Source organism: Hemitrygon akajei, chromosome 6, assembly GCF_048418815.1.
Source record: "Hemitrygon akajei chromosome 6, sHemAka1.3, whole genome shotgun sequence".
NCBI lineage: Eukaryota > Metazoa > Chordata > Chondrichthyes > Myliobatiformes > Dasyatidae > Hemitrygon > Hemitrygon akajei.
Window position 1 is genome coordinate 171,131,768 of NC_133129.1, and position 24,829 is coordinate 171,156,596.

General features: G+C 40.4%; 1 protein-coding gene and 1 long non-coding RNA gene across 8 annotated transcripts in view; one reads left to right on the forward strand and one right to left on the reverse strand.

Moving 5' to 3' along the window:
- The window catches only part of nav2a (neuron navigator 2a), a 982,776-nt gene that overhangs the window by 319,249 nt on the left and 638,698 nt on the right, over positions 1–24,829 (reverse strand). For all 5 annotated transcript variants that reach the window (XM_073049760.1, XM_073049759.1, XM_073049758.1 and 2 more), the window contains exons 4-7: positions 23,339–23,411; positions 13,413–13,674; positions 9,255–9,323; positions 7,208–7,356 (exon numbers count right to left, since the gene is read on the reverse strand). In XM_073049760.1, coding sequence (XP_072905861.1) covers positions 7,208–7,356; positions 9,255–9,323; positions 13,413–13,674; positions 23,339–23,411 — 553 coding nt within the window. The remainder of the gene's footprint in view (positions 1–7,207; positions 7,357–9,254; positions 9,324–13,412; positions 13,675–23,338; positions 23,412–24,829) is intronic.
- Positions 1–24,829, forward strand: part of LOC140729690 (uncharacterized) — a 259,922-nt gene that overhangs the window by 185,502 nt on the left and 49,591 nt on the right. The gene's annotated exons all lie outside the window — the stretch shown is intronic.

Below are 24,829 nucleotides of genomic sequence, written 5' to 3' on the forward strand. Positions count from 1 at the left end.
ACTGGATACGAGGTGTGGTGTATGCAGTATAGGCTTGGAATGACACCAGGATGAACCTGGGAGAACAGCCAGGACTGGACTTATGATATAGTCAGGTCTGGAGTGTATTAGAGCAGAACAATGAAGTCAAACATGAGTCAAACAAAGGTTGGAAGAAGCAACCTTCGTGATGATGCAGGTGTGAACTCCAAAGGTTATTTCAGGACATACCTTGGAGAAATGTCATACTTAATAGCAGCACCGAGGAGGTTACAGGTCTTACTGATTATAGGGACTTGTTAAATCGCAACTTCATGGAATTTCACCTGTGCCTTATTTATTGTTTACACTAGATTAAAGGCAAAAGTAAAAAGGAATGTCGTATGCAACGAATATGACAGTAAATATGAAAACAGAGATTTTTTATTTATAAGCATCCTTTTACTTTCAATCCTGCAATCAAGTGTCCCCAGCACTTTAACTATGCAACAAATAAAAGATCTTTCAAATACAGTAACAGAAACAAAAAGAAGGACAATTTGTGTAGGCCCTAAAGATTACTGAATAAAATATTTAAGCTCATGGAGATCAAATAGAGGCCCCAGCAAAATAATGGAAAATTTTGAGAGTGCTGAAATTGCAAAGAATATTTCTTGTATTCCTTTCTATATTTATTTTTATTTCAAATGTAGAAAGACAATGTGAATAAGAAAAGTTTATTTAAATCCATGTCCAAAGATAATTCTGCAGGGGAACAGAACTATGTATTGACATAGACCATACTAACCACACACCAGTTTCAACTAAGATTCATTCCTTGAGGAGCACCAAATTTACATTTTGTGACCTTAAAGATCCCACTTTATCATATCTGGTTGACACTTGCTTTTTTACAATGTAGAGATGTCAAGGAATGTCACATTTAAAGCTCGCACTTGGGAGAGTTCAAATTACAAGCTTTTGCCAATTGCGATCACCCACTGAATTACACCCCCCCAGGTATTTCATCTCAGGTTCTGACTCACTTAATGTTCCTGCTGAATCAAAAATGTCACAAGAAAAGCCAGAATTGAACACCCTACCCAATTAATTAATATCATGATAAATTATAAAACATTTTATATTTTTTAAAATATAAAAGTAAAATTTAAAATAACTAACGGAGAAGGACAGAAGAGATGTATGGAGAAAGGCTAATAAAATTATGAGTGATAGGCAGTATCAACAATAGTTTCAATGGCCAGTGAGTGGTAATGGAAATGGAGTCATGGTTTTCATTGCAGGAACAAAAGCATAAGTTGGAAGACGTTTTTTTTAATTCAGAGCATTATCAGGGAACTTTAATTTTACTATAATAACTGTTATATAGTATTATTATAACACTGTTATATAGTATATATTATTATATATTAAAGTAATAACAATTATTACTATAATAATTTTACTATAAGAACATTGAGGCTATCTACAAGAAGGGTCAGAGCCGTCTCTATTTCCTGAGGAGACTGAGGTCCTTTAACATCTGCCGGACGATGCTGAGGATGTTCTACGAGGCTGTGGTGGCCAGTGTTATCATGTTTGCTGTTGTGTGCTGGGGCAGCAGGCTGAGGGTAGCAGACACCAACAGAATCAACAAACTCATTTGCAAGGCCAGTGATGTTGTGGGAGTGGAACTGGACTCTCTGACAGTGGTGTTTGAAAAGAGGATGCTGTCCAAGTTGCATGCCATCTTGGACAATGACTCCCATCCACTCCATAATGTACTGGTTAGGCACAGGAGTACATTCAGCCAGAGACTCATTCCACCGAGATGTAACACTGAGCGTCATAGGAAGTCATTCCTACCTGTGGCCATCAAACTTTACAACTCCTCCCTCGGAGTGTCAGACACCCTGAGCCAATAGGCTGGTCCTGGACGTATTTCCACTGGGCATGATTAACTTATCATTATTTAATTATTTATGGTTTTATATTGCTATATTTCTTCACCATTCTTGGTGGGTGCGGCTGTAACGAAACCCAATTTCCCTCGGGATCAATAAAGTATGTCTGTCTGTAAATGACTGAGTTTAATAGACTCCTGTGCCAAAATCGCCAACAAGGAAAGAAGGACCCATAAAGATGTGTGGTATTCTTCTGGTCTTACTATACAAGAACAATGTATGATATGTTACTGATTTCGACACCAGTTCCTCCTGTTGGGCTACAAAAAGGGGATTAAAAAACTCAAAGTGATGGATTAAAAGATGGAGTTTAACCCGAAAAACTGTGAAGTGATTTGCTATGGTAGGTCGAACTTGAAAGCGGTACAGGGTTAATGGCAGGGTTCTTAGCAGTGCGAAGAACAGAGGGAACTCAGGATCCACGTCCATAGATAGCTGGAATTTACCACTCAAGTTGACAGGGTTGTTCAGAAGGCTTTCGTTGTGTTGCCCATCATTAGTCAGAGGATCGAGTTCAAGAGCTGCAAGGTAATGCTGCAGTTCTATAAAACCCTGGTTAGACCACACTTGGAGCACTGTGTTCAGCAATGGTTGCCTCAGCACAGGAAGGCTGTGGCAGTTTTAGAGAGGAGGCAAAGGAGATTTACCGGGATGCTGCCTGGATACCACAGCATGTTTTATGAAGATAGGTTAGGTTAAGTCAGCTAGGAGTTTTCTCTTCGGAGAGAAAGCCAAGAGGTGACTTGATGGAAGTGTATAAGAAGATAAGAGGCATAGATAGAGTGGACAGAGATCTTTCCCGGGGTGGCAATGGCTAAAAGGAAGAGGCATAATTTTAAGGTGATTGGAAAAAAGTAAAGGGAAGATAAGATTTTTTTTTAAACACAGAGAGTGGTAGGTACGTGGCACAAACAGATACATAAGGATATTTAAATAGGTACATGAATAACAGAAAAATGGAGGACTATATGGGAGGGAAGGGTTAGTTTTAACTTAGAATAGATTAAAAGGTCAGCACATCATTGTAGACTGAAGGGCCAACACTGTGCTGTAATGTTGGATGTTCTATGTTGTAAAACATGCAGAAATATTGTGCAGTTTTCTGGACCAGACATCCAACCCCACCCTCATCAACACCAGTTCAGAGACTATTCGATTCTCTGTAAGGAGAACTAAAAGTCCCAGAACTTTGCCCTTCCCAAAAAGTAAACCTCCAGTCACATTAATCATTCTTCAACTGCTGGGAGCAACTTTCCAATGAGATTTCAAAAAGCGTCCATCACCACATGGCTGCAGGATTGATATTCTTGCCTTTACACAGCCATTACTGCCAGCTTACTCAACATTGGTTATTCAAATATATTAAGGACATTATAACTTCATTGTGACTACATAATAAGCCTAAAAAAAATCTTGTCCTTTCTTCCCAATTCCCCCAGATTTCTATAATGTTTTAACTCTCTCCAAAGAGCTGTGGGTCACTGCAAGTCACACTCACCTTTAAATCAGAAGGGGAGAAAAATTGTACTTTTGAGTCTGAAACTACTGTCAAAACCCCAGACTTACAATCCAGAGAACCACTGAAGGAATTTTGGAGATTTTACTTCCTAAACAGATCATTTTTCATTTGGCTCTATGCTAAGAAAGACCACGGCTGTTTCGCCTGGGGTCCTGGTCAGTATTGTTCCCTCTTTTGTCATCACTGGACTATTTGATCCATCAACAGCAAGACAAGGGTTTCCAACCTTTTTTATGCCATGGACCCCTACCATTAGCCGAGAGATCTGTGGACCCAGGTTGGGAAGCCCTGCTGTAGGGCATGTACGAACAAATGGGCAGGAAAAATCACTGCAGACATTGCCCACTCCGCAAACTGCCTTTTCCAAAAGTTCCCTCCTGGAAAGCACTGAGGCTATTAAAACAAAAACTTCACACCTTCTTAAAAGTTTCTTCCCCCAGGTAGTTAACCTGAGCAACCATTCTACTTTGCCCCCTCCCCCACCCCGCTTTGTCTAATACCCCTGTCACTGCACTACAAACACTTTGAACCACTTTTTAAACACAAGATGTTGCAATCAGTCTCGTCAAAAGCCGCACGGAGATGGATGATAAGGTGGAGGGACAGTGTGCACTGACAGCATCCGAGCCACTGTGTTTGTGTTTAAAATGGGGATCTTGCTGTGTGCACAAATGAGGAGGACTTTCTTTTGTCAGAGGTGGTGAATCTGTGGAATTCAATGCCATGGGGTTGCGAGGGATAATAAATCAGCCATGATCAAATGGAGGAGAGTCTCAATAGGCCGAAAGGCCTAATTCTACGCCAATGTCTTGCGATTGTCATGTTTTTGACATTTCTGACTACACTTCATATTTCACTGAGTGCAATGTGCTTTGGAATGTTGAGCAATCCATAAAAATTCAAACTCTCTCTTCATTTACGAGCAGTAATCGATGATTCATGATTTATTATTAACTGAACCACAGCCAAGATTCAATTACAAAACAATTTTACACCTCAGAAGATCTTATGACCTTATATTTAGAAAGAAATTTCCACACAGTCATTCTTTCAGGCTGAAAAAAGGTGTCAGCCAAGGGACTAAACAATTTATTTTAATAAGGTAACACTTTCTTCCTGCATGTCATATAGCTTGGCTGAATATCATGTTATATTTGGTGATCAGCTGACATAAATCCTTCACCTCTCAGCGAACCACCATGTCATCTGTGCCAGCAAGATTAAACTTCAACGGCACAACGATTTTACCTCAAAAGTTGACGGGCAAATTTACTGCTCGTGTGTCAGCAATACTGCTGACTCTGGAATGGTTTATGTTCTGAGTATGAGAAAACTCCAACCAGCTGTTGTCAGTAATTTTCTCCAGAGTTCCATACAGGCAAAAAATTTTATAAGATGACTAAGTACCAAAATCTGCTCCATATTATAACAAACTATTTTATCAGAGCCACAGTAATAAATTAACACATCATTTAAAAATCTTAATTTTGAAGCAGTATTCTCACTTGCTGTATATTAAAGAAAATTCAAAAGAAAAACAGATGCTGGAAATCTGAAAATAAAAGCAAATTTCTGGAAATGCTCAGCAGTTCAGGCAACATTTTGGCATATTCTGCTTTTTTTTTTAAATTTCCCACTTATATGAGCATCTTTTTGCCTTTGTTACCCAATAGCACACTTCCACCACAAGATTGTAACGGCCAAATGCAGCTAACTAGATTGATCCAAATAGCATGGCTCTTTGTTTCACAGATAATCAAGTACAAAGTTTAAAATAATGAGAAAACAGACCTGATATGCAGAAGCACAGGAGAAGTTAATTTTAAGAAACTTTGTGAGGACTGAAGCTGGAATGAAGGTCTTGGCTTGAAACGTTAACTGTTCATTCATTTCCATTGATGCTGCGTAACCTGCTGAGTTCCTTCAACATTTTGTGTGAGTTGCTTTGGATTTCCAACATATGCAGACTTTCTCGTGAATATGAAGTTGTAATAAGTTGTAATAAATGTAGGAATAATTATCTCTCAGAGGGGAGAAAATTATTTTTGGGGAGAAGAAGAGGGAATGTCAAAGAAAGTACTTTGGAAGCAAATTCAAAATTAATTCTCAGCAGGCTAATGACTAAATATTTGAAGGGAGAAGTTCTGCAAGACAATGAAGGGAAGCAGGAGAGGGATCTAACCCTGAGCTTTTCCACTGAGGTTTGTGGCACAGGTATAATGCATCCGATTCAGTTTTATTTATCACATGGACTTGGAAATGGACAGGGAAATGCATAATTTTCACCAACAACCAACAAATCCGCGGATGTGCTAAGGACAGCCTGTAAATGTCACCACACATTCCGGGAGTGCCAATGTAACATGCCCACAATGCTCGGCAGAACACACTGGGCGACAGGACAGTAACAGCAAAACAAGTCTCTTACCATCCTCCCTCCCACCCTTCACATAGACAGTCCTCTAACCTCGCGACAGGCTGTCTACGACCACCGACTGACTCACAGATTTGCAAACACTGGGCTCTGTCTTCCCCAGCAGATTCACAAATATTCACTGGGATTCTTTGGCTTTGCTTTTATATTTGAAGCAACTTCTAAAGATATAATTGAGATCACAGAGTTTTTGCCCCCTTCTGATATGAAGCCTATGCCCTATAGATGACACGAGATAGAATGGAAAGGAAAAAGAGATCAATAACTCAGTAATTTGACTGGATGAATGGAATTTACACAAAACATAATCAAAATGTTTCTGCTTCTCCACACACTACCTCCCTCTGCTGGCAGGAGTGAGATGGGCTCCTCAACAGAAAAGTTATTGATACAAACCAGAAATCTCCGCTGAGACATTTCCAAAGATCACCATTGTGCACAATCGTATAACTGCTTTATAAAAATTCTCAGTGGAAAAGACTAAACTGCCAAAATTCAAACAATATAAATTTACTCATTGCATTGAAACAAAAATTATCCAATGCATTACACTCTTGAAATCTCCAAAAATCCCCGGTAAATAACTCAAAGATGAAGACAAGGGTTCAAGAGAATGGGGAACATGCTTGGGAAGGCTAAAGGATTAGCTGTATTCTTTCCTCAAAATACAGCTAATCCTTTAGCCTCTCCAAGTATGTTCCCTGTTCTCCTGAACCTTTGTTCGCTTCTTAAAGAGTTACCTACTGGGGATTTTTGGAGATTTTAACAGAATACTAATATAATGCATATTTCCATGATGTGAATTGGTTCTGACATGATAGACGAATTAGGGAGCACAATCTGCATTCTGTAGATTGCATTGGTTATAGTGTGATATGTGCCCTGAAGACAACTACAGCCTGTTCTGCTATCACACAGCTTTCCACAACATGAGGATACTTAGGAAAATAACTTTTGCATTATAGCAGGACTGTTTCATCAATAATTCCTGTGCAGGTTTATAGGTTAACTGGCCATTATAAACTGTCCTCCTTGTGTTTAATTAGTTTCAGAAATGGTGGGGGAGGTTGTTGAACAGAATATGGTTACAATGAAAAGTGGAATTGGTGTAGAATGGTTGGCAAGAGCTCAGTGAGCCAAGTGGCTTTTACCTCTGCTGTCTGCCTCCATAATTTGACTTTGATTTATCTGAGAGTGTGCACTTTAAATCCAAGTACACATCCACATGAATAGATTTGAGTGCCTGTTTGGGGCTTCAGCTGAAGTGAGATAACATCAACAGGGGTCAAATCTTCACCAAGAACACTAAGAAGCTGCTGAAGATGTAAATACCTTTGTCATTGCTTACTGCTGGATTATGACCAGATTTGGATTTATCGAAGGTGTTAAAGCTCTGACTGCGCCTGTTGTTGGCATTGGTGGACACACGAGTCTTGGTCTCACTGCCTGCAGCTGACAATCTCGTGGTGGGTGCTGGAAGCCTGGAGTTAAACAGATAAAAACAGGAGGTAACCAACCAAACTGAAAAACCGCTAACATTGAACAGAATGATGTGAAGCAAGGTTGTTACCAAACAAAAACCCATACCAATGACATAGTTCCTAACTCAGACACATTTCACAGTGCTGACATCAATATGGTGCAGTGAACACTGATGAAGATACACCGCATGCCAGTAAAATCGTGTAATCTAAATTAAATGTTTGAGGAGATACATATGCAGCTCATGAATGGAAATCTTGTCCTAACATTTGGTCAGATGGCAGTCAAGAGAAAACATTAAAGTAAATTGAAGTGAATATTGATTGAATCATATTGGGGAGAAAGATGAAGGACGTCCCCTCCACACGACTATGGCACTCTGGGCCCTTGATGGACCAAGATGCAAATCAATCTAAGTATCAACAGGCTGAATTTACATAATTTTAAAGAGCTGCTCTCTAACAAATTAATTTATTGTCTCAAAGACCTCTTACATATGCTTAACAAGACATCAGAACAGTAGAAGATCTCCAGTCCAAAACATAGGAACAATGAAAATGGGATTATCTGCACACAAAATATATTGTTCATATATTCAGAATTCTAGCCAAAATGGATTATTACTTTTCCTGCACAACTCAGTCCCATATATATGTGCATAAAAATGATAAATGGTTATTTTTCCAAAAAAAAAGAATATATTCTGTTCTTGCGTAAAGAATATATACAATAGTATAACACTATATGAATTCCAGCAGATATACAAAAACAGCATTATAAAAAAGGTTAGGATCAGTACAATCTAAGTTCTTTGAAACCGCATTTCCTCTAGAATTCAGACTGGAGATCTGCTGTAAAACACTGCTCAGTCATATTCTTCAGACTATTTGCCATTTACAAAATTGAAAAGTAGGTGTAACTGGACATACAAAAGTAAAGATTTCCAATTTTGGGCAAATCATTTAAGCTCTGAGTTCTGTTTACAAAACTGTGAATGATGACTAAGATGCAGTATTGTAAATTTTTTCTACTCCTTTAACATTCATATACATCTCCAAATTCAATTTTCAACAACCGCAGATTAAAAGATTAAATCATTTTAAAATATTACTCTATCGAGGGTTAGGAGAATATTTTGGAACAGTGTTTTACTGCTATTCACAGCTTTAAACAAAAGCTTTGTACAGAGCAATCAGCACACTCGACCAAGCCAAGGCACAAATAAAGTACTGATTTATTTCCCATTGTGAAACATTTTCAGATCTCTGTAAACTTACCAATTTTGGAGTCCATTAGCAAATTAACTAATTGCACAGCTGAACATTTCAATTTCAGCTAAAGACTGGCTGAAATATACCACTGGGAGTTAATTAGTCAAGAGTGTAAAGTACTGAAGGGTCTCCAGCAAGGAATCAATTGTTTCAAGAGAGCCAGGGAAGATTACCAACAGAGGTGATACACATAACTCACGCACATCAAAAAAAAAGAGGACTGCACTCTTAAATAACAGAAAAAACAAAGCTGTTTATTGCTGAGCTCAATAAGCATTGCGACAAAAGCAAAATACTGCAGAGTTTGCAAATCTGAAGGGAAAATAAGGAATGCAGGAAACAGTTTGCAAGCCAGGCAGCATCTGTGGAGAGAGAAACAGGGTTAACATTTCAGGCCAATGATCTCGCATCCCAAATGCTAATTCCGTTTCTCCGTCCCCAAATGCTGCTGCCCAACTTGCTGAGTGGTTGCAGAACTTTTGTTTCTACTTCGGCAAGCACTGCGGTTAAGGTACCCTTGCTACTTAGCAAGCTCGCACAATGGCTGGCCATGCAGTTACAGTCACGTAAGATGCCTCAGATGTTAAAAGCGATCAGTGGGCTAAAAACAAGCAAGACCAGCTGACCTAGAGGTCTTTCTCTGAGTGGGCGCAATTCTTGTGCTTTTGCTTTGTGATGGTAACCTGGATGACACACTGTATGACAGAGAAGAAGAAAGGAAAAATATGATCATGAATAAGAGAGAGAGCATGATAGAATAGCAACAGCAGAGAACATGCAACTTGAGTCTTTATAGAACTCCTCGGCTCCACAGTTCCACTCTCCACTTCCAAAGACTTCAGAAGCTACAAAGCAAATTTTAACCTAGATCCAAATACTCACAGAATATTAAGTACAATTCTCAACACTATTTGACAAAGTAACCTTTCGAGACTTGAAGTTAGTAATTGGACTAGGATGAGAGAGTGATATAGGAATATTTATATCATTATGCTTAATACTAACTGAAACATTAAGTGAATATTTATGTTAACACCGTTTCTGAAATAAGGCTTAAGAAATACAAATTTAGAAGTGGAAAGCTGCAAAGATAAAACCTTGGCAACACAAACAAAGTGCTGGAGGAACTCAGAAGGTCAGACATCATCTACGGAAAGGAATAAACAGTGGACGTTTTGGGCTGAGACTCTTCGTCAGTCCTGATGAAGGTTCTCAACCCAAAACGTCGACTGTTCATTCCTTTCCGTACTTGCTTCCTGATCTAGTGAGCTCCTCCAGCATTTTGTGTGTGTTGCCTTGGATTTCCAGCATCTGTAGATTTGTGTTCGAAGGTAAAACTTCCTTAGGTAAAAGATTGTAAATATGTGGAATAGTTTACACATAGAACCAGTGGAAGGAGAGAATGCTAGAAATTCACACAGGATGATGGATAATTATTTTGGAAGATGAATAGATTAAATGCTGTCGAGTTACCTATGCGTGATGTATATAGTCAGCACAATACAGATAACCAATTCTATATGGTTCTGTGTTCCTAAAGACTTCAGGAGAGTTTTATCATGAGTTTTTTTGATATCCTGGAACTTGCCTTGGAATTGTTGAAAATTGGGAACTATTTCCCAAAGTTTGCTGTGAATCTGCACGATTTCTTAATTGCAATCTCTAGCAACAGTCATGGTCAGTTTTTGCATTAGGCTACACAATCAACTGGATTAGGCACCTTATTTAACTTGCATCAAAGAATCACTTCACTGAGGTACATCACTCCACTGGGAAGGGAAATCAATGCCAAAACAAGCTACCTTCCTTCATCAACAACAGATTATACTAGCAATCAGAAATTTACTATAGTATTGTGGGCTCTTGCACATGTACAAAGCATCTCAAATGAATGAAAGGGATAATACTGGAGGTAATTTTTAGTTGAATTCTGATGCAAATCCAGAAATGGTGTACAGCAAAACTGTCAGATTCTTGCAAAGATCAGAGAAATTATATCCATTTTCTTTACTGTCAAATTGAGAAATGCTTGATCCTCGGGTACCCTGCTTGGCCAAAAGATTTACAGATTTGGGACAGTGTGGCTGAACAAGTAGGTGTGGGCCCACAACTGTAGTTTTTTGTAAATCTCTCATGTATCCTCTAGCGAGTGGCCAGAGGGACAGTTCTGCAATAGATCTTCAGTTTCCCACTAAGCATTAGCTATCGCACACATCAAGTTGGAATGCAACAAGGACACAAAGAGAATGATTTTAACTTATGCCTTCCCCAATGACTTCTTGTAGAAATGAACCACATGATGCATTGCTGATCCATACAGACTAGCAAGATCCCACTGAGATGCCAGGTTTCGCCTTCAGCACCCACATCAATAACAAATATCGTCTTCTCTCTTGTGCAGTGCTATATGCGATGCATTTCCAAAGGCTTCCATGGGGATAATACAGCACAGATGTTGTTCGTCAACTGTGACCAAGAGAATTGACTGAGATCCAAATTTTCATCGCCTGAAATGATACTCAGATCCAACATTAACTCTTTTTTTCCCTCACTGAGTTCCAAACTGCTGCTTTCAAGGTGAAACAAAACCCAGGCAGTGAATTAAATTCACAAAATAATATCAGGTTAAAACGTAATTTGTTTACAAAGACTAAACCATGAAGACAACACGACTAAGTCAATAGCTTGCCTCTGCCCTAGTACTACTTTTATCTGGCAGCTTCAAAAATTGTTACTCTCGAACTGTTACAATTGAGTATCATTCAACTATTGAATGAGAAATGGGTACTCCAAATAAAAATGCATGAGTTTAAAAGTCAGGTTAAGTTTTTCTGTGTGTATTTACAAGATGTGGGATTCACTCCAGTTTAAGATGGGTGCTGGTGAACTTTTGACTGGTGGCTAACGAAAAAAAGAAAACTAACTGCTTTATTAATCTCACTTTTTCCAGCAAATGATCATCATAAGTTATAGTCTGTATCTTCTCTTTAGACTTGGAGGCAATTCGAAGCAGCAGAACAGAGTCAAGGCAAGGCGGTGGGCCTATCGCCAAGAGCAAGGAAGGTTTGATCGTTTTAAGCGCTGTGCGCCGAAGAACAGATTGAGGTGGCGAGGTCTGGGCAGCAGAGCATACTGAAGTGGCTGAACTTGATGTTTGGACAGAGACTTAACGCAGGGCTGAATCTGGAAGGTTGGTTACAGACTGAATCGAGGCGGCAGGGTCCAAGCAACCGAGCAGGTCGGGGGGTGACTAAACCCGATGTTTGGACAGAGATTTAAACACAGGGCCAAATAAGAAAGGTCGGGTACCGTCCAAATCGAGGTGGTGGGATCCTGGCACCAGAGCATTTGGAGGAGATTGAACCTGATGTTTGGACGTCAATTTAGGCACCGGTCCAGATGGAAAAGGTCAGGGTGATGGGGCATGAGGCAAGGGACAGGCCAGTTGCACGACTTGGCTCTACACTGAACTAAGCTGAACGACAGAACGCTCCCTGCGGACTTCGATTCAGAATGCTATCTGCTAGCGTGATGTGTTTTTTCTCTATGTACATTAGGTGTTTGATAGTCTTTTTTTTTAAAAAAAGGGTTCTTTTGGGTTTTTTCATTTTATGGCTGCCTATTTGGAGATGAATCTCAAGGTTGTATAATGTATACATCCATTGGTCATAAATGTACTTCTGCAGTCCATGTCAGGTAGGACTTCCACAGTACAATTGGATAGAGTTTGCTTGGATTTAGATCCCACAAGATAAATTACTACATTACATTTAAGTACAATATTTTGCCTAAAATGCATACAGTCCAAGCATTTTTGGATGCATTGTAATAGTACCCATTTCTATCCAACATCTTCAAAAATCATTCCTTTATCTTTGTGAATCATGTTTGCAAAGCAGTTTTTGCTACCCACTCTTGGTTGAGGGTGAAAGAATCAACTATATACTGTGAAGCTTGACTAGGGAGGGGTGGTAGCCCCTTTTCTAAGTGCCCTTGACATGACTTAATCAATTATTTTTTGTTGAATTGCACTTCACAACTTGTCATGGTGGATGAGATCAGTATACCTACTATAAATTAGGACAAAGAGATTTCCTTGCTATTTGGATCTCTCAAATTATTACCAAAAACAATCTTTAGAAGATACGGTTACAAGCAATAATTTCATTTCCAATGCTTCATGATGAACCAATGAGTTAGAAGGCAGACTATGGAATCCTACAGCAGAGAGGTGACTTGATAGAGATGTACAAGATGATACGAGTCACAGATCTAGTGGACAGCCAGACTTTTTCCTAGGGAGGAAATCGTTAATATGAGGGGTCCATTATGTTACTATGAATGGAGTAAAGTATGGGGAGTGATGTTAGAGGCAAGTTTTTTTTTTACATAGAGAGTGGTAGGTGCATGGAACGCGCTGCCTGGATGGTTATAAAGGCAGATACATTGGAGACATTTAGGAAACACTCATGGATGACAGAAAAATTAAGGGCTACTGTATGTAGGAAGGAAAGGGTTAGATTAATCTGGGAGTAAGTAAAAAAGTGACACAACATCATGGGCCAATGGGCCTGTACTGTTCTATGTTTCTGAGAAGTAGATCATTCACCCACTCCAGTCCACTATGTTGAAAATTGATATAAAAATACTTTCCAAAACACTGGAATGAACCCCGATACCAGGATCACACTTTGGATTTTCCCTATGAGTCTTTATTTTAATAGTAACATCAATATTCCACATTGAAAAGCGTTCCATTTATCAATGTAAAAGTCAAAGCAAACCTTGACTGCATTTCCAACTGTGCTTTCTGTTGGCACTGTGGTTGCACTTGGTGGTGAGGTTGGGTGTGAGGTGTGCCCTGTGCCTGTTGCTGAAGGCCAGGCTGGCACTGGGAATGCTGAGGAGGAAGATGCTGAGGCACCTGCTGCTGGCAGACAACTGAGGGCTGATGCTGCTGCTTCTGTGCCTGCTGTTGTTGCTGCTTATATCGGGAAAGACTGAAGAAGAGACCCAGGATGGCCTTCAGGTTTCCATTCCGGATTTCTGAAACAGATAAAGCATTAATATGTTATTCAGTCTATGGTAAGCAAAATGTTCAAAGTAAATTTATTATCAAAATACAATTATGTCCCATACAGAATCATTAGATTTATTTTCTTGCTGGCATACTCAATAAATCCATAATTGAATAATAAACATAATAAAATCAATGAACCGCACCAACTTGGGAGTGCGACCAGTATGTAAAAGACAACAAACTGCAAATACTAAAAGAAAGAAACAACTATAATAATTAATAAATAAGCAATAAATATCAAGAACATGAGATGAAGAGCCTGAAAGTGAGTCCATAAGTTGTGGGAACGGTTCAAAGATGGGGCAAGTGAAGTTGAGTGAAGTTATGTCCTTTGGTTCAAGAGCTACCCACTCTTGGTTGAGGGTTATGTCCTTTGGTTGAAGGGGATAACTGTTCCTGAACCTGGTGGTGTGAGTTGTGAGACTCTTGTACCTTCTTTCTGATAGCCACAGCGAGAAGACAGCACGTCCTGGTTGGTGGGGATCCCTGATGATAATGTGAGAATGGCTTTAGTCATGATGCACTGGGACATACCCACAACTTTTTGTAGGATTTTCTGTTCAAGAGCATTAGTATTTCCAAACCAGGCTGTGATGTAGCCAGTCAATATACTCTCCACTACAAGTTTATAAGTTTGTCAAAGCTTTAGATGTCATGCCGAATCTTCACAAACTTCTAAATAGATGTGTTACCGTTCTTTCTTCATAATTGCACTTAATTGCTGGGCCAAGAACAGGTCCTCCAAAATAATAATTCTGAGGTATTTAAAGTTGCTGATGCTCTCCACCTCTGATGCTCCGATGAGGACTCTGGTTTCCTCCTCCTGAAGTCAATAATTAGCTCCTTGGTTTTGCTACGTTGAGTAAGAGGTTGTCGTTGTGACACCACTCAGCTAGATTTTCAATCTCTCTCCTGTATGCTGATTCATCACCACCTTTCATTCAGCCTACAGCAGTGGTGTCATCAGTGAATATGGCATTGGAGGTCTGCTCAGCGAGTAGAGCAGGGGGCTAAGTGGTGATAGAGATTGTGGGGGAGACATTGTTGCCACTCCAAACAGATTGGGGTCTGTAAGTGAGGAAGTTGCTGGATCAAACGTCCAACATTCATTGCGTTGCCCATTTTAGCTATCATTTTTGAAGTGAGATTACAATTTTGACATTTTTATATAATGTCTCCCCAACTCTACCTCCAAGGCTCTATCTTTTATTTCTCTATTTTATTTATTTTGATTTTGTTTAGAGACACAGCAAAGTAACAGGCCCTTCTGGTCCAATGAGCCCATGTTGCCCAATTACATCAATGGGACTAATTAGCCTACTAACCCACGTCTTTGGAATGTGGGAGGAAACTGGAGCATCCAGAAGAAACTCGTGCAGGTAGAGGGAAAACGTACAAATTCCTTACAGACCATGGCGGGAATTGAACACAGGTTGCTCGTGCAGTAATAGTGATACACTAACTGCTACACTACCATGCCAATCAATCTTTCAATCTGTGAAAAATTTTTGTTATAGTTATTTTAAACCATACTCTGCTTTGGATTTTCCATCCAAAGCACATCAGAAATTTTGTGTAATCAGTCAATACAATCAGTGGCCCTTTCATTAGGTACAGAAGGGAAACCCTGTTCGGTCTTCCACACACAACTGTTGTAACATGTGGTTATTCGAGTTACTGCCACCTTCCTGTCAGTTTGAACAACTCTAGCCACTCCCTGCTGACCTTTTTCGTTAACAAGGTATTTCTGGCACAGAACTACCATTCACTGGATGTTTCTTTTTGCACTATTCCCTGTAAACTGTTCTGCATGAAAATAACGCCTGGATGCTATGTTGCCTCCCTGATGCCAGGATCATGGGTCTCGGATCAGTTTGTATGGCATTCTCAAGGGCAAATATTGGCACCAATAACATAGGTAGATAAGGTGAGGAGGTTCTGAAGAGATATTAGGGAGCTAGGTGGAAAGCTGAGAAACTGGAGTTCTAGGGTAGTTATCTCTGGACTGCTGCCTGTGCCACGCGCCAGTCAGGGTAAGAGTAGATTGATTTGCCAGGTGAATGTGCGACTGAGGAACTGGTACAGGGTGCAGGTGTTCAGATTTATAGATCATTGGGGTCTCTTCTGGGAAAGATATGACCTGCACAAAAGGGACGGGTTACACCAGAACCCGAAAGGGTGCAATATCCTTGCTGACAGATTAGCTACAGTTGTTTGGATAGGTTTACACTAATTTGGCAGCGGGATGGGAACCAGAGTGATAGTGCTGAAGCAGAGGTAGTTGGTTTACAAACAGAGGCAATGTATAGTGGAACTCCTAGCAAGGAGAGACAGACGGTAGGCCAAAACTGCAGTCTACAGGATGAGTTACTTCGCAAAAGGTAGACAAAATTGAAAAGGGTGAATACAGGACTGAAGGTCTTATATTTGAATGCACACGGTACACTGAATAAGGTAGATAGTCTTGCAGCACAGTTACAGGTTGGCATGTATGATGCGGCAGGCATCACTGAATCATAGCTGAAAGATAGTCCACGCTGTGGAGAAATATCGGAGAGACAAACGAAAGCTGGCTGAGCAGCAAGAAGAGGTGCAGCGAAAGCTATTGCAAATGCAGCTCGAAGAACTGAAAAAGAAGGAAAAAGAAAAAAGCAAAAAGATGCTGCCAGCCACCACCAGTGTGAGTACAGCCATTAAAGTGAATGAAGCACCACTAGGTGGAGGAACCAGTCATTCTGTCAGTCAAGGGCCAGAAAACCCCATGCCAATAATGAATGTCTTCGGAGGAGCATTTCCACAGATGCCCTATCAGGGACAGAGTAGATTTAAGCAACAGCCCAGACAGGACTGGAAGTCCCAAGGAGGGGGGCAGAGGAGTTATGGGCAGACTGGTTAGAAAGCAGACTAGAGGGATGGGGTGCGTGGCTGACCAAAATGGCAATAGCTGCAGGTGTGGTATTGATAAGTTATGCACTTATTCTGTGCTGTTTTCTTCCATGTCTCAAGACTTTGATAGTGCGTGCGACAGCAAAACGATTCCCGATGCTCCTGGAAATTGTTGAATCTGACCCCAGACAAGGAGAAAAACCAATGAGGTACTGCTACAGTCTGCGCGACGCATCAAATGGACTGGAGGGAGTTAATGATGTGGACACTAGTCTGTAAAGGTGTCTGAGTCTTCTTCCCTGTCTCAGCTACGGAGGGACAGGTTTTTGGCTCAGCAGCCTAGGGTAACGGAGAGGGATGATTTTGAGCTCCGAATACGGAAATTGTAGTTGACCCAAATTTGGGATTAAAATACTGGACTTTATTTTGGCTTTGGTGCACGGCCTCTGAGTGTTCTCTTTCTGTGTGAGACCCTGTGGGTCTCAAAGGGGGGATTATATTGAGAAATATACCTGACATAATCACTATATATACCTGAAATATAACCACTATGTACTCACTCCTATGTACTGAATATTACTATGTATTATTTTACTAGACACATTTTGCTATGTATTGTTTTACTAGATACCTTGTATCCTCTTAGCTACATACTGTGGCGGTTAAAGAACTCCTGTTTAGCTAGCAGCACTAATTAGCTGAAATGTACTCCATGTATTATACTCAGCCTTTGTTTATTAAGAGATATCGGTGGCGGACAGGGTGGTACGAGCAGAAGATGTAATGTGAGGGAGGTTAAGGAGGCTGACTGAGAAACAATTGTGGCCAGGAATGAGGCCCAAGATGTGAACTGGAAAGAAATACTGGTGGCACACCGAGAGCTAGGCAAGAGCGATTGATTAGTTAATGTATAGATGATATGCAACTAAAAATTGATTGGGTATGCTGATGAAACCGAAATGTAACTGAGATAAGAAATTACTATAAAGAATGCTGTACACCGGAGCTCGGGGGGCTTTCGGTGACAAGTTCATTGATTGCCTCAGCCTTTGTTTGCAAATAAAGGTTTAAACTTCTCGAGGAATTGTCTGTGTCTCCAGGTCATTTCAAGTAACCACGACAAGAACTGCAAGGGTAAAAATACCCTGATGGGAGTTGTATACAGACCCCCAAACAGTAGTAAGGATGTGGCCTACAAATTACAACGGGAGATAGAAAATGCATGCCAAAAGGGCAATGTTACAATGGTCATGGGGGATTTCAATGTGCAGATAGATTGAGAAAAATCAGGTTGGTGCTGGATTCCATGTTGGGAAATTTCTAGGATGCCTATGAGATGGCTTTTTAGAGCAGCTTGCGATTGAGCCCACTAGAGGATCAGCTATTGTGGATGGGTTGATGTGCAATAAACCGGAATTGATTAGGGAGCTGAAGGTAAAAGAACCTTCAGGGGCAAGTGATCATAATATGATCAAATTCACCCTTAAATTTGAGAAGGAGAAGCTAAAGTCAGATATATCAGTATTACAGTGGAGTAAAGGGAATTACAGAGGCATGAAGCATGAGAGAGGAGTAGTCAGAATTGACTAGAAACGAACACTGGTAGGGTTGACTGCAGATCAGCAATGGCTGGAATTTCTGGAAGCAATTTGGAAGGTACAGGATATATACATTCCAAAGAAGAAGTATTCTAAAGGCAAAATGACACAACTGTGGCTGACAAGAGAAGTCAAAGCTAACATAAAAGCCAACGAGAGGGCATATAGTAGAGCAAAAATTAGAGGATTGAGAAGCTTTCAAATGCCAACAGGGCAACTAACAAGGTCATTAATAACGTAAAGATGGAATCCAAAAGTAAACTAGCCAATAATATTACAGAGGATACCAAAAGTTTCTTCAGATACATTAAGTGTAAAAAAGAGGCGAGAGAGGATATTGGACCACTGAAACGATGCTGAAGAGGTAATGGTGAACTAGATTCTGGAATGGTTTTGGAAGACTGGAAAGTTGGAAATGCCACTCAACTCTTCACAGAATGAGAGAGGCAGAAAAAAAGGAAATTATAGGCCAGTCAGTCTGACTTTAGCAGCTGTGAAGATGTTGGAGTCGATTGTCAAGGATGTGGTTTCTGGTTACATGATGAAATGGGCTATAGTCAGCATGGTTTTCTAAAGGGAAAATCTTGCCTGACAAATTTGTTGGAATTCTTTGAAGAAATAACAAGCAGGATAGACAAAGAAAATTGGTTGATATTGTGTTCTTGGATTTTCAGAAGGCCTTTTACAAGGTGCCACACATGAGGCTGCTTAACAAGCAATGAGCCCATGGTATTACAGAGAAGATTCTTGCATGGATAAAGCACTGACTGACTGGCAGGAGACAAAGAGCAGGAACAAACGGAGCCTTTGCTGGTTGGCTGCCAGTGATTAGTAGTGTTCCACAGGGGTGTGTGTTGGGACCAACTCTTTTTACATTACATGTTAACGATTTGGATGAAGGAATTGATGGCTTTGTTGCAAAGATTGCAGATGATATGAAGATAGCTGGAGGGGCAAATAGTTTTGAGGAAGTAGAGAGGCTACAGAAGGATTTAGAGAGATTAGGAGAATGGGCAAAAAAATTGGCAGATGGAAGACCATGTCGGGAAGTGCATGGTCATGCACTTTGGTAGCAGAAATGAAAGGGTGAATTATTTTCTAAATGGAGAAAAAAAAATACAAAAAACAGAGGTGCAAAGGGACTTCAGAGAGCTTGTGCAGGATTCCCACAAGGTTAATTTGCAGGTTGAGTCTGTGGTGAGGAAGACAAATGCAATGTTAGCATTCATTTCAAGAGGACTAGCACTAGTAAGGCCTTGATTGGAGAACTGAGAGCAAGTTTGGGCTCCTTATCGTGGAAAGGATGTGCTGAAACTGGACAGGCTTCAAAGGAGGTTCATGAAAATGATTCCAGGTTGGAATGGCTTTTCATATAAAGAGTGTTTGGTGGCTCTGGGCCTGCATTCACTAGAATTCAGAAGAATGAAGGCTGACCTCATTGAAACCTATTGAATGGTGAAAGGCCTTGATAAAGTGGATGTGGAGAGGATGTTTCCTATGGTGGGAAAGTCTAAGAGCAGAGGACACAGCCTCAGAATAGAGGGGTGTCATTTTAGAACGGAGATGAGGAGCAATTTTTTTAGCCAGAAAGTGGTGAATCTGTGGAATTCTTTGCCACAGGGAGCTGTGGAAGCCAAGTCTGTATGTATATTTAAGGCAGAGGTTGATAGATTCTTGATTGGTCAGGGCATGAAGGGATATGGGGAGAGGGCAGGAGAATAGGGCTGAGAGGAAAAGTGGATCAGCCATGATGAAATGGCAGAGCAGACTCAATGGGCCAAATAGCCTAAGTCTGCACCAATGCCTTATGGCCTAAATTTCCCAGGAGATCAGCATTTTCTGTGATACTCAACCCATCCCATCTGTCACCAATAATTATTCCATGGTCAAAGTCACTTAGATCACTTTTCTTCCCATTTTGATGTTCGGTCTGAACAACAACTGAACCTCTTGACGATATCTGCATGCTTCTATGCATTGAGTAGCTGTCACCTGATTGGCCGATCAGGCACATTATGAAGCAGGTATACAGGTGGGCCTAATAAAGTGGTTCCTTAAGGTTGTTATAGGTGAGGGTGGTAGTGATGATTAGCTCGCACTACCTATTAAGTGCTCTCAATGGAATATGTCTCAAACAGCCTCTGAAAACTAAGTCCAGCTCCTGCCCTTCAGAATCAGAATCAGGTTTATTCTCACTGGCATGTGTCGTGAAATTTGTTAACTTAGCAGCAGTTCAATGCAATACATAAAGGAGAAGAAAAAAAATAATGAAAAAATAAATCAATTACAGCATATATATATATTGAATAGATTAAAAATTGTGCACGAACGGAAATAATATATATTAAAAAAGTGAGGTTGTGTTCATGGGTTCAAAGTCCATTTAGGAATCAGATGGCAGAGGGGAAGAAGCTGTTCCTAAATTGCTGAGTGTGTGCCTTCAGGCTTCTGTATCTCCTACCTGATGATAACAGTGAGAAAAGGGCATGCCCTGGATGCTGGGGGTCCTTAATAATGGACACTGTGTTTCTGAAACACCACTCCTTGAAAAGGTCCTGGGTACTTTGTACGCTAGTACTCCAGATGGAGCAGGCTAAATTTATGACCCTCTGTAGCTTTTTTCGGTCCTAAGCAGTAAGACAGTGATGCAGCCTGTCAGAATGCTCTCCACGGTACATCTATAGACATTTTTGAGTGTTTTTGTTGATGTACCAAATCTCTTCATGTGTGGCTTAGCTACTAAACTCAGAGCCATTTCTTCTGGCAGGAGAAAGGGCAAAGGTGGGTTACTGAAGCCTTAAAACCAGTCGCTTCAGGTAGATAGGGCTCATTAACCATGGTTGGCAAGTCATCTCAGACAACGAAAGCTCTGATCTCAAACCTCTGCTGCCTTGTGGCTATACCCTTTCACAGGGAATGCTTTGGGCAGAAAACCCTGAGGAAAAATTCAGAACTGGAGTCCCTTAGACAGTTCTGCATGGAGTTCAACGCTGACTGGCATCTCCTGTAATGCCGCTGGTGCCAAACTGCATCGGTCTCTGCCATTCTTTTGGATTCATCAGCTGCTTGTGGAGCGAGGGAGCTTGCTACATGGGCAACAGCTTGCTCTCCATATCGTATTGCCCTGTGTATCACATAGACAGCAGGGACGTAACATCCATGGTTGACCCCAACTAACGGAGGGCCTTTGACAAAGTGGCCATTGAGTGCATACCATGCACACAAACACTTAAATGAGCACTGTGTTTTCTTCAGTAATCTCCACATGCCTCCAGAGTATAGATGCTTCAACAAAGTTAGTTTATGTCACTTAATTTGAAGATGGATTTAATATTTTTGATGAAAGCATGCTGTTGCACTGCTTTCCAAACCCCACTGTACCAATTCAAGATGACTTGATGATAAAACAATTCATATTCACATGGTTTAAATTTTCTCAGACAGCCAACACGGGACTTGCCAGTAATGCCCAGATACTGGAGCATTAAACCCTGAAACAAAACATGCCATACCTTCCACAGAAAGCTAATTCAACACCTTTAATCTGTTAACTAATTTTCTGCCACATACAACATTTTGCAGAAGTTATGGCAATAATAATTGTATACAATCTGGAATTAATCTATTTGAGATACAGTATTGTTTATATCTGGAACAGATATGCTGGATATATTTGAAAGAATAGTTCTTTAAACTTCCCTTTGAAGGTACTGAGAACAGGAATTGCGATGCTATGTTGAAGTTGTACAAGATATTGTTGAGGCCTAATTTGGAGTATTCTGTGCAGTCCTGGTCTCCTACCAACAAGAGAGATATCAATAAAATTGAAAGAGTGCAGAGAAAATTTACAAGGGTGTTGCTGGGACTTGAGGACCTAAGTTATAAGGAAAGGTTGAATAGGTTGGGACTTTATTGTCTAGAGCATAGGAAAATGAGACGAGATTTGACAGAGGTATACAAAATTATGAAGGGTATAGATAGCAAGCTTTTTCCACTGAGGTTGGGTGAGACAAGAATTAGAGGTCAGAGGTTAATGGTGAAAGGTGAAATGTTTAAGGGGGAACATGAGGGGGAACTTCTTCACTCGGAGAGTGGTGAGAGTGTGGAACAAGCTGCCAGCGTAAGTGGTGGATACAGATTCAATTTCAACATTGAATTTGGATAGTTACATGATGGGAGGGGAATGGAGGGCTATGTCCCAGGAGCAGGATGGGGCTAGGCAGATTAGTTTGGCACAGAATAAATGGGCTGAGGGGCCTGTTTCTGTGCTGTAGTGTTCTATGACTCTATGACAGCACTGTTTGCAAAAGATGCATATTCAGAACAATGTTATCAAAAATTACAGCAAAGGAATCAATTAAACTAAACTCTTGGGCAGTGGGACTGAACATGTCTGAGGAAGGATTAGATTCAAATCCAAATTACTGTGCTTCAAAGGGCCACTTGCATGATGCGTTGTATTTTAACCACAAAAACTCAGAGCTGGTGTTTTTGGTTACATATATGAAGACAGATGTGGTTTTATATATTTGACAGCATAAGCTGCCTGTTTCTATTCTGAATCTTTCACATCCTGAAGACAGGCAAGTATTTCTAGTCCACATCCAGAACATACTTCAAGCATTTGAGCTAACTACTTGCTGTAACATTTCATTTCTCGCTGGGGAAGCATACTGGACTTCTGCTTGAGAGAAAATGGGGTTCATCACCATCAATCTCAGAGTTTTTCTTCTTCTCCAAATAACCATCTTTTGCCAGATGATTCTATAGAGATGAGGAGCCAGCTCCAAACATCACTAACTCACTGACACTGAAATATGCAGGATTCAGTGGGCTCAAGTGGTTTTACTGTTTCCAGCAAGTGTTGATAATGTGGCAGTTGGGAAGTTTAGATAATTATACAAATTTTCTTATGTTCTTGAACATAGTCAAATTTCAAAAAGCACTTTGGATAGTTAGCTTGGAGTGTTAAAAATATGGTTATGGAAGAAAGCTAAACTAATACGCCTCCTGCCTAAACTGTACACACCATAAAGTGGCTTGTAAAGAAAGATTTGAAGTGATAAAGTTGTCCAACACTAGAGATCAATTAACAACATTTCTGCTTAACAACCACTGTGGCTTGAGACCACATTGTGTTTCTTACCTTCTGCTGAAAGACCCTGTATATTCACTCCTTTGGCAGCCAAGAAACTCAGGCACACATCAATATTTTCAATCTAGAGAAAGATGGACACAAAGAGAAAGAGCAATTTAAATTGTTTCACTGAGCAATAGATAAGAGATTATTCAATCTACTTCAAATGAGATGTTAACTTCCAAGGACAATTCAGATGTTTTCTTCAGCTGCTTTCAAATGACCAACTGATCAACCAAAAATGGGGGAGAGAGAGAAAAAAAAAATCATCGAATACTGCTGACTTTTCTTGTCATTTCTCCAACTCACTTATCCAACATGTCTAGCAAAGCCTTTAGCTTGTAAATATAAGAATGTATAATTGCAGTCACCGCTGCTAAAAAAAAACAGAAGGAATACAATTAAGTGTTGAAGATAAACAAATAGAAGGAATTTCTAATTTTGCTGAAAGGAGATATGACCTTATAAAATACTGGAGGAACTCAGCAGGTCGAGTAGCATCCATGGAAAGGAATAAACAGTTGATGTTTCAGACCGAGACCCTTCACCATGATGGAGAGGAAGGGAGAAAAGCTAGAATAGGAAAGTGAGGGGTGAGGAAGGACTACAAGTTAGAAGGTAATACTTCCAGTTTGTATTTCTAGCTTCCAGCTTCTACTTCTTCTCATCCCTCCCCCATTCTTCTTCTGGCTTCTTCCCCCTTCCTTTCCAGTCCTGTTGAAGGTTCTTAGCCTGAAACATCACCTGTTTTTTTTCTCTGTTTATTTGAAAGGAGGCTGAAAATTAGGCTGAGTGCTCCTACGACAACAAACTCTCACTCAATGGCAGCAGAACCAAACAGCTAATTATTGAACTACAGGAGGAGGAAACCAGAGGTCCATGAGCCAATCTTCATTAGGTTATCAGAGGTGGAGAGGGTCAGCAATATTAAGTACTTTGACGTGATCAATTCAGAAGATCTGTCCTGGGCCCAACAGATAAATGCCACTACAAAGAAGGCATGGCAATACATCTACTTTCTTAGAAGTTTGCGAAGATTCAGTATGCCATCTAAAACTTCTGACAAATCTTCTTTAAGATGATGATGGAGAATATACTGACTGGTTATATCAAGGCCTGGTATGGAAACCCTTGAACGGAAAGGTCTACAGAAAGTGCTGGATAAAGCCCAGTCCACCCCAACTATTCAGCACACGTACAAGGAGTGCTGTCACAGGAAGGCAGCACACACCATTCAGGTCATGGTCTCGTCTTCCTGCTGCCATCAGGAAGGAGGTATAAAAGACTCAGGTCCCACACCACCAGGTTCAGGAACAGTCACTGCCCTTCAACCGTCAGGGTCTGGAACCAGTGGGGAAATCCTCACTCAACTTAACTTGTCCCAACATTGATCCAATACCTACGGACTCACTTTCAAGGACTCTTCAATTCATGTTCTCAATATTTATTGCTTATTTTCTAGATTATGTTTTTCTTTTTGTATTTGCACAGCTTGTTGAC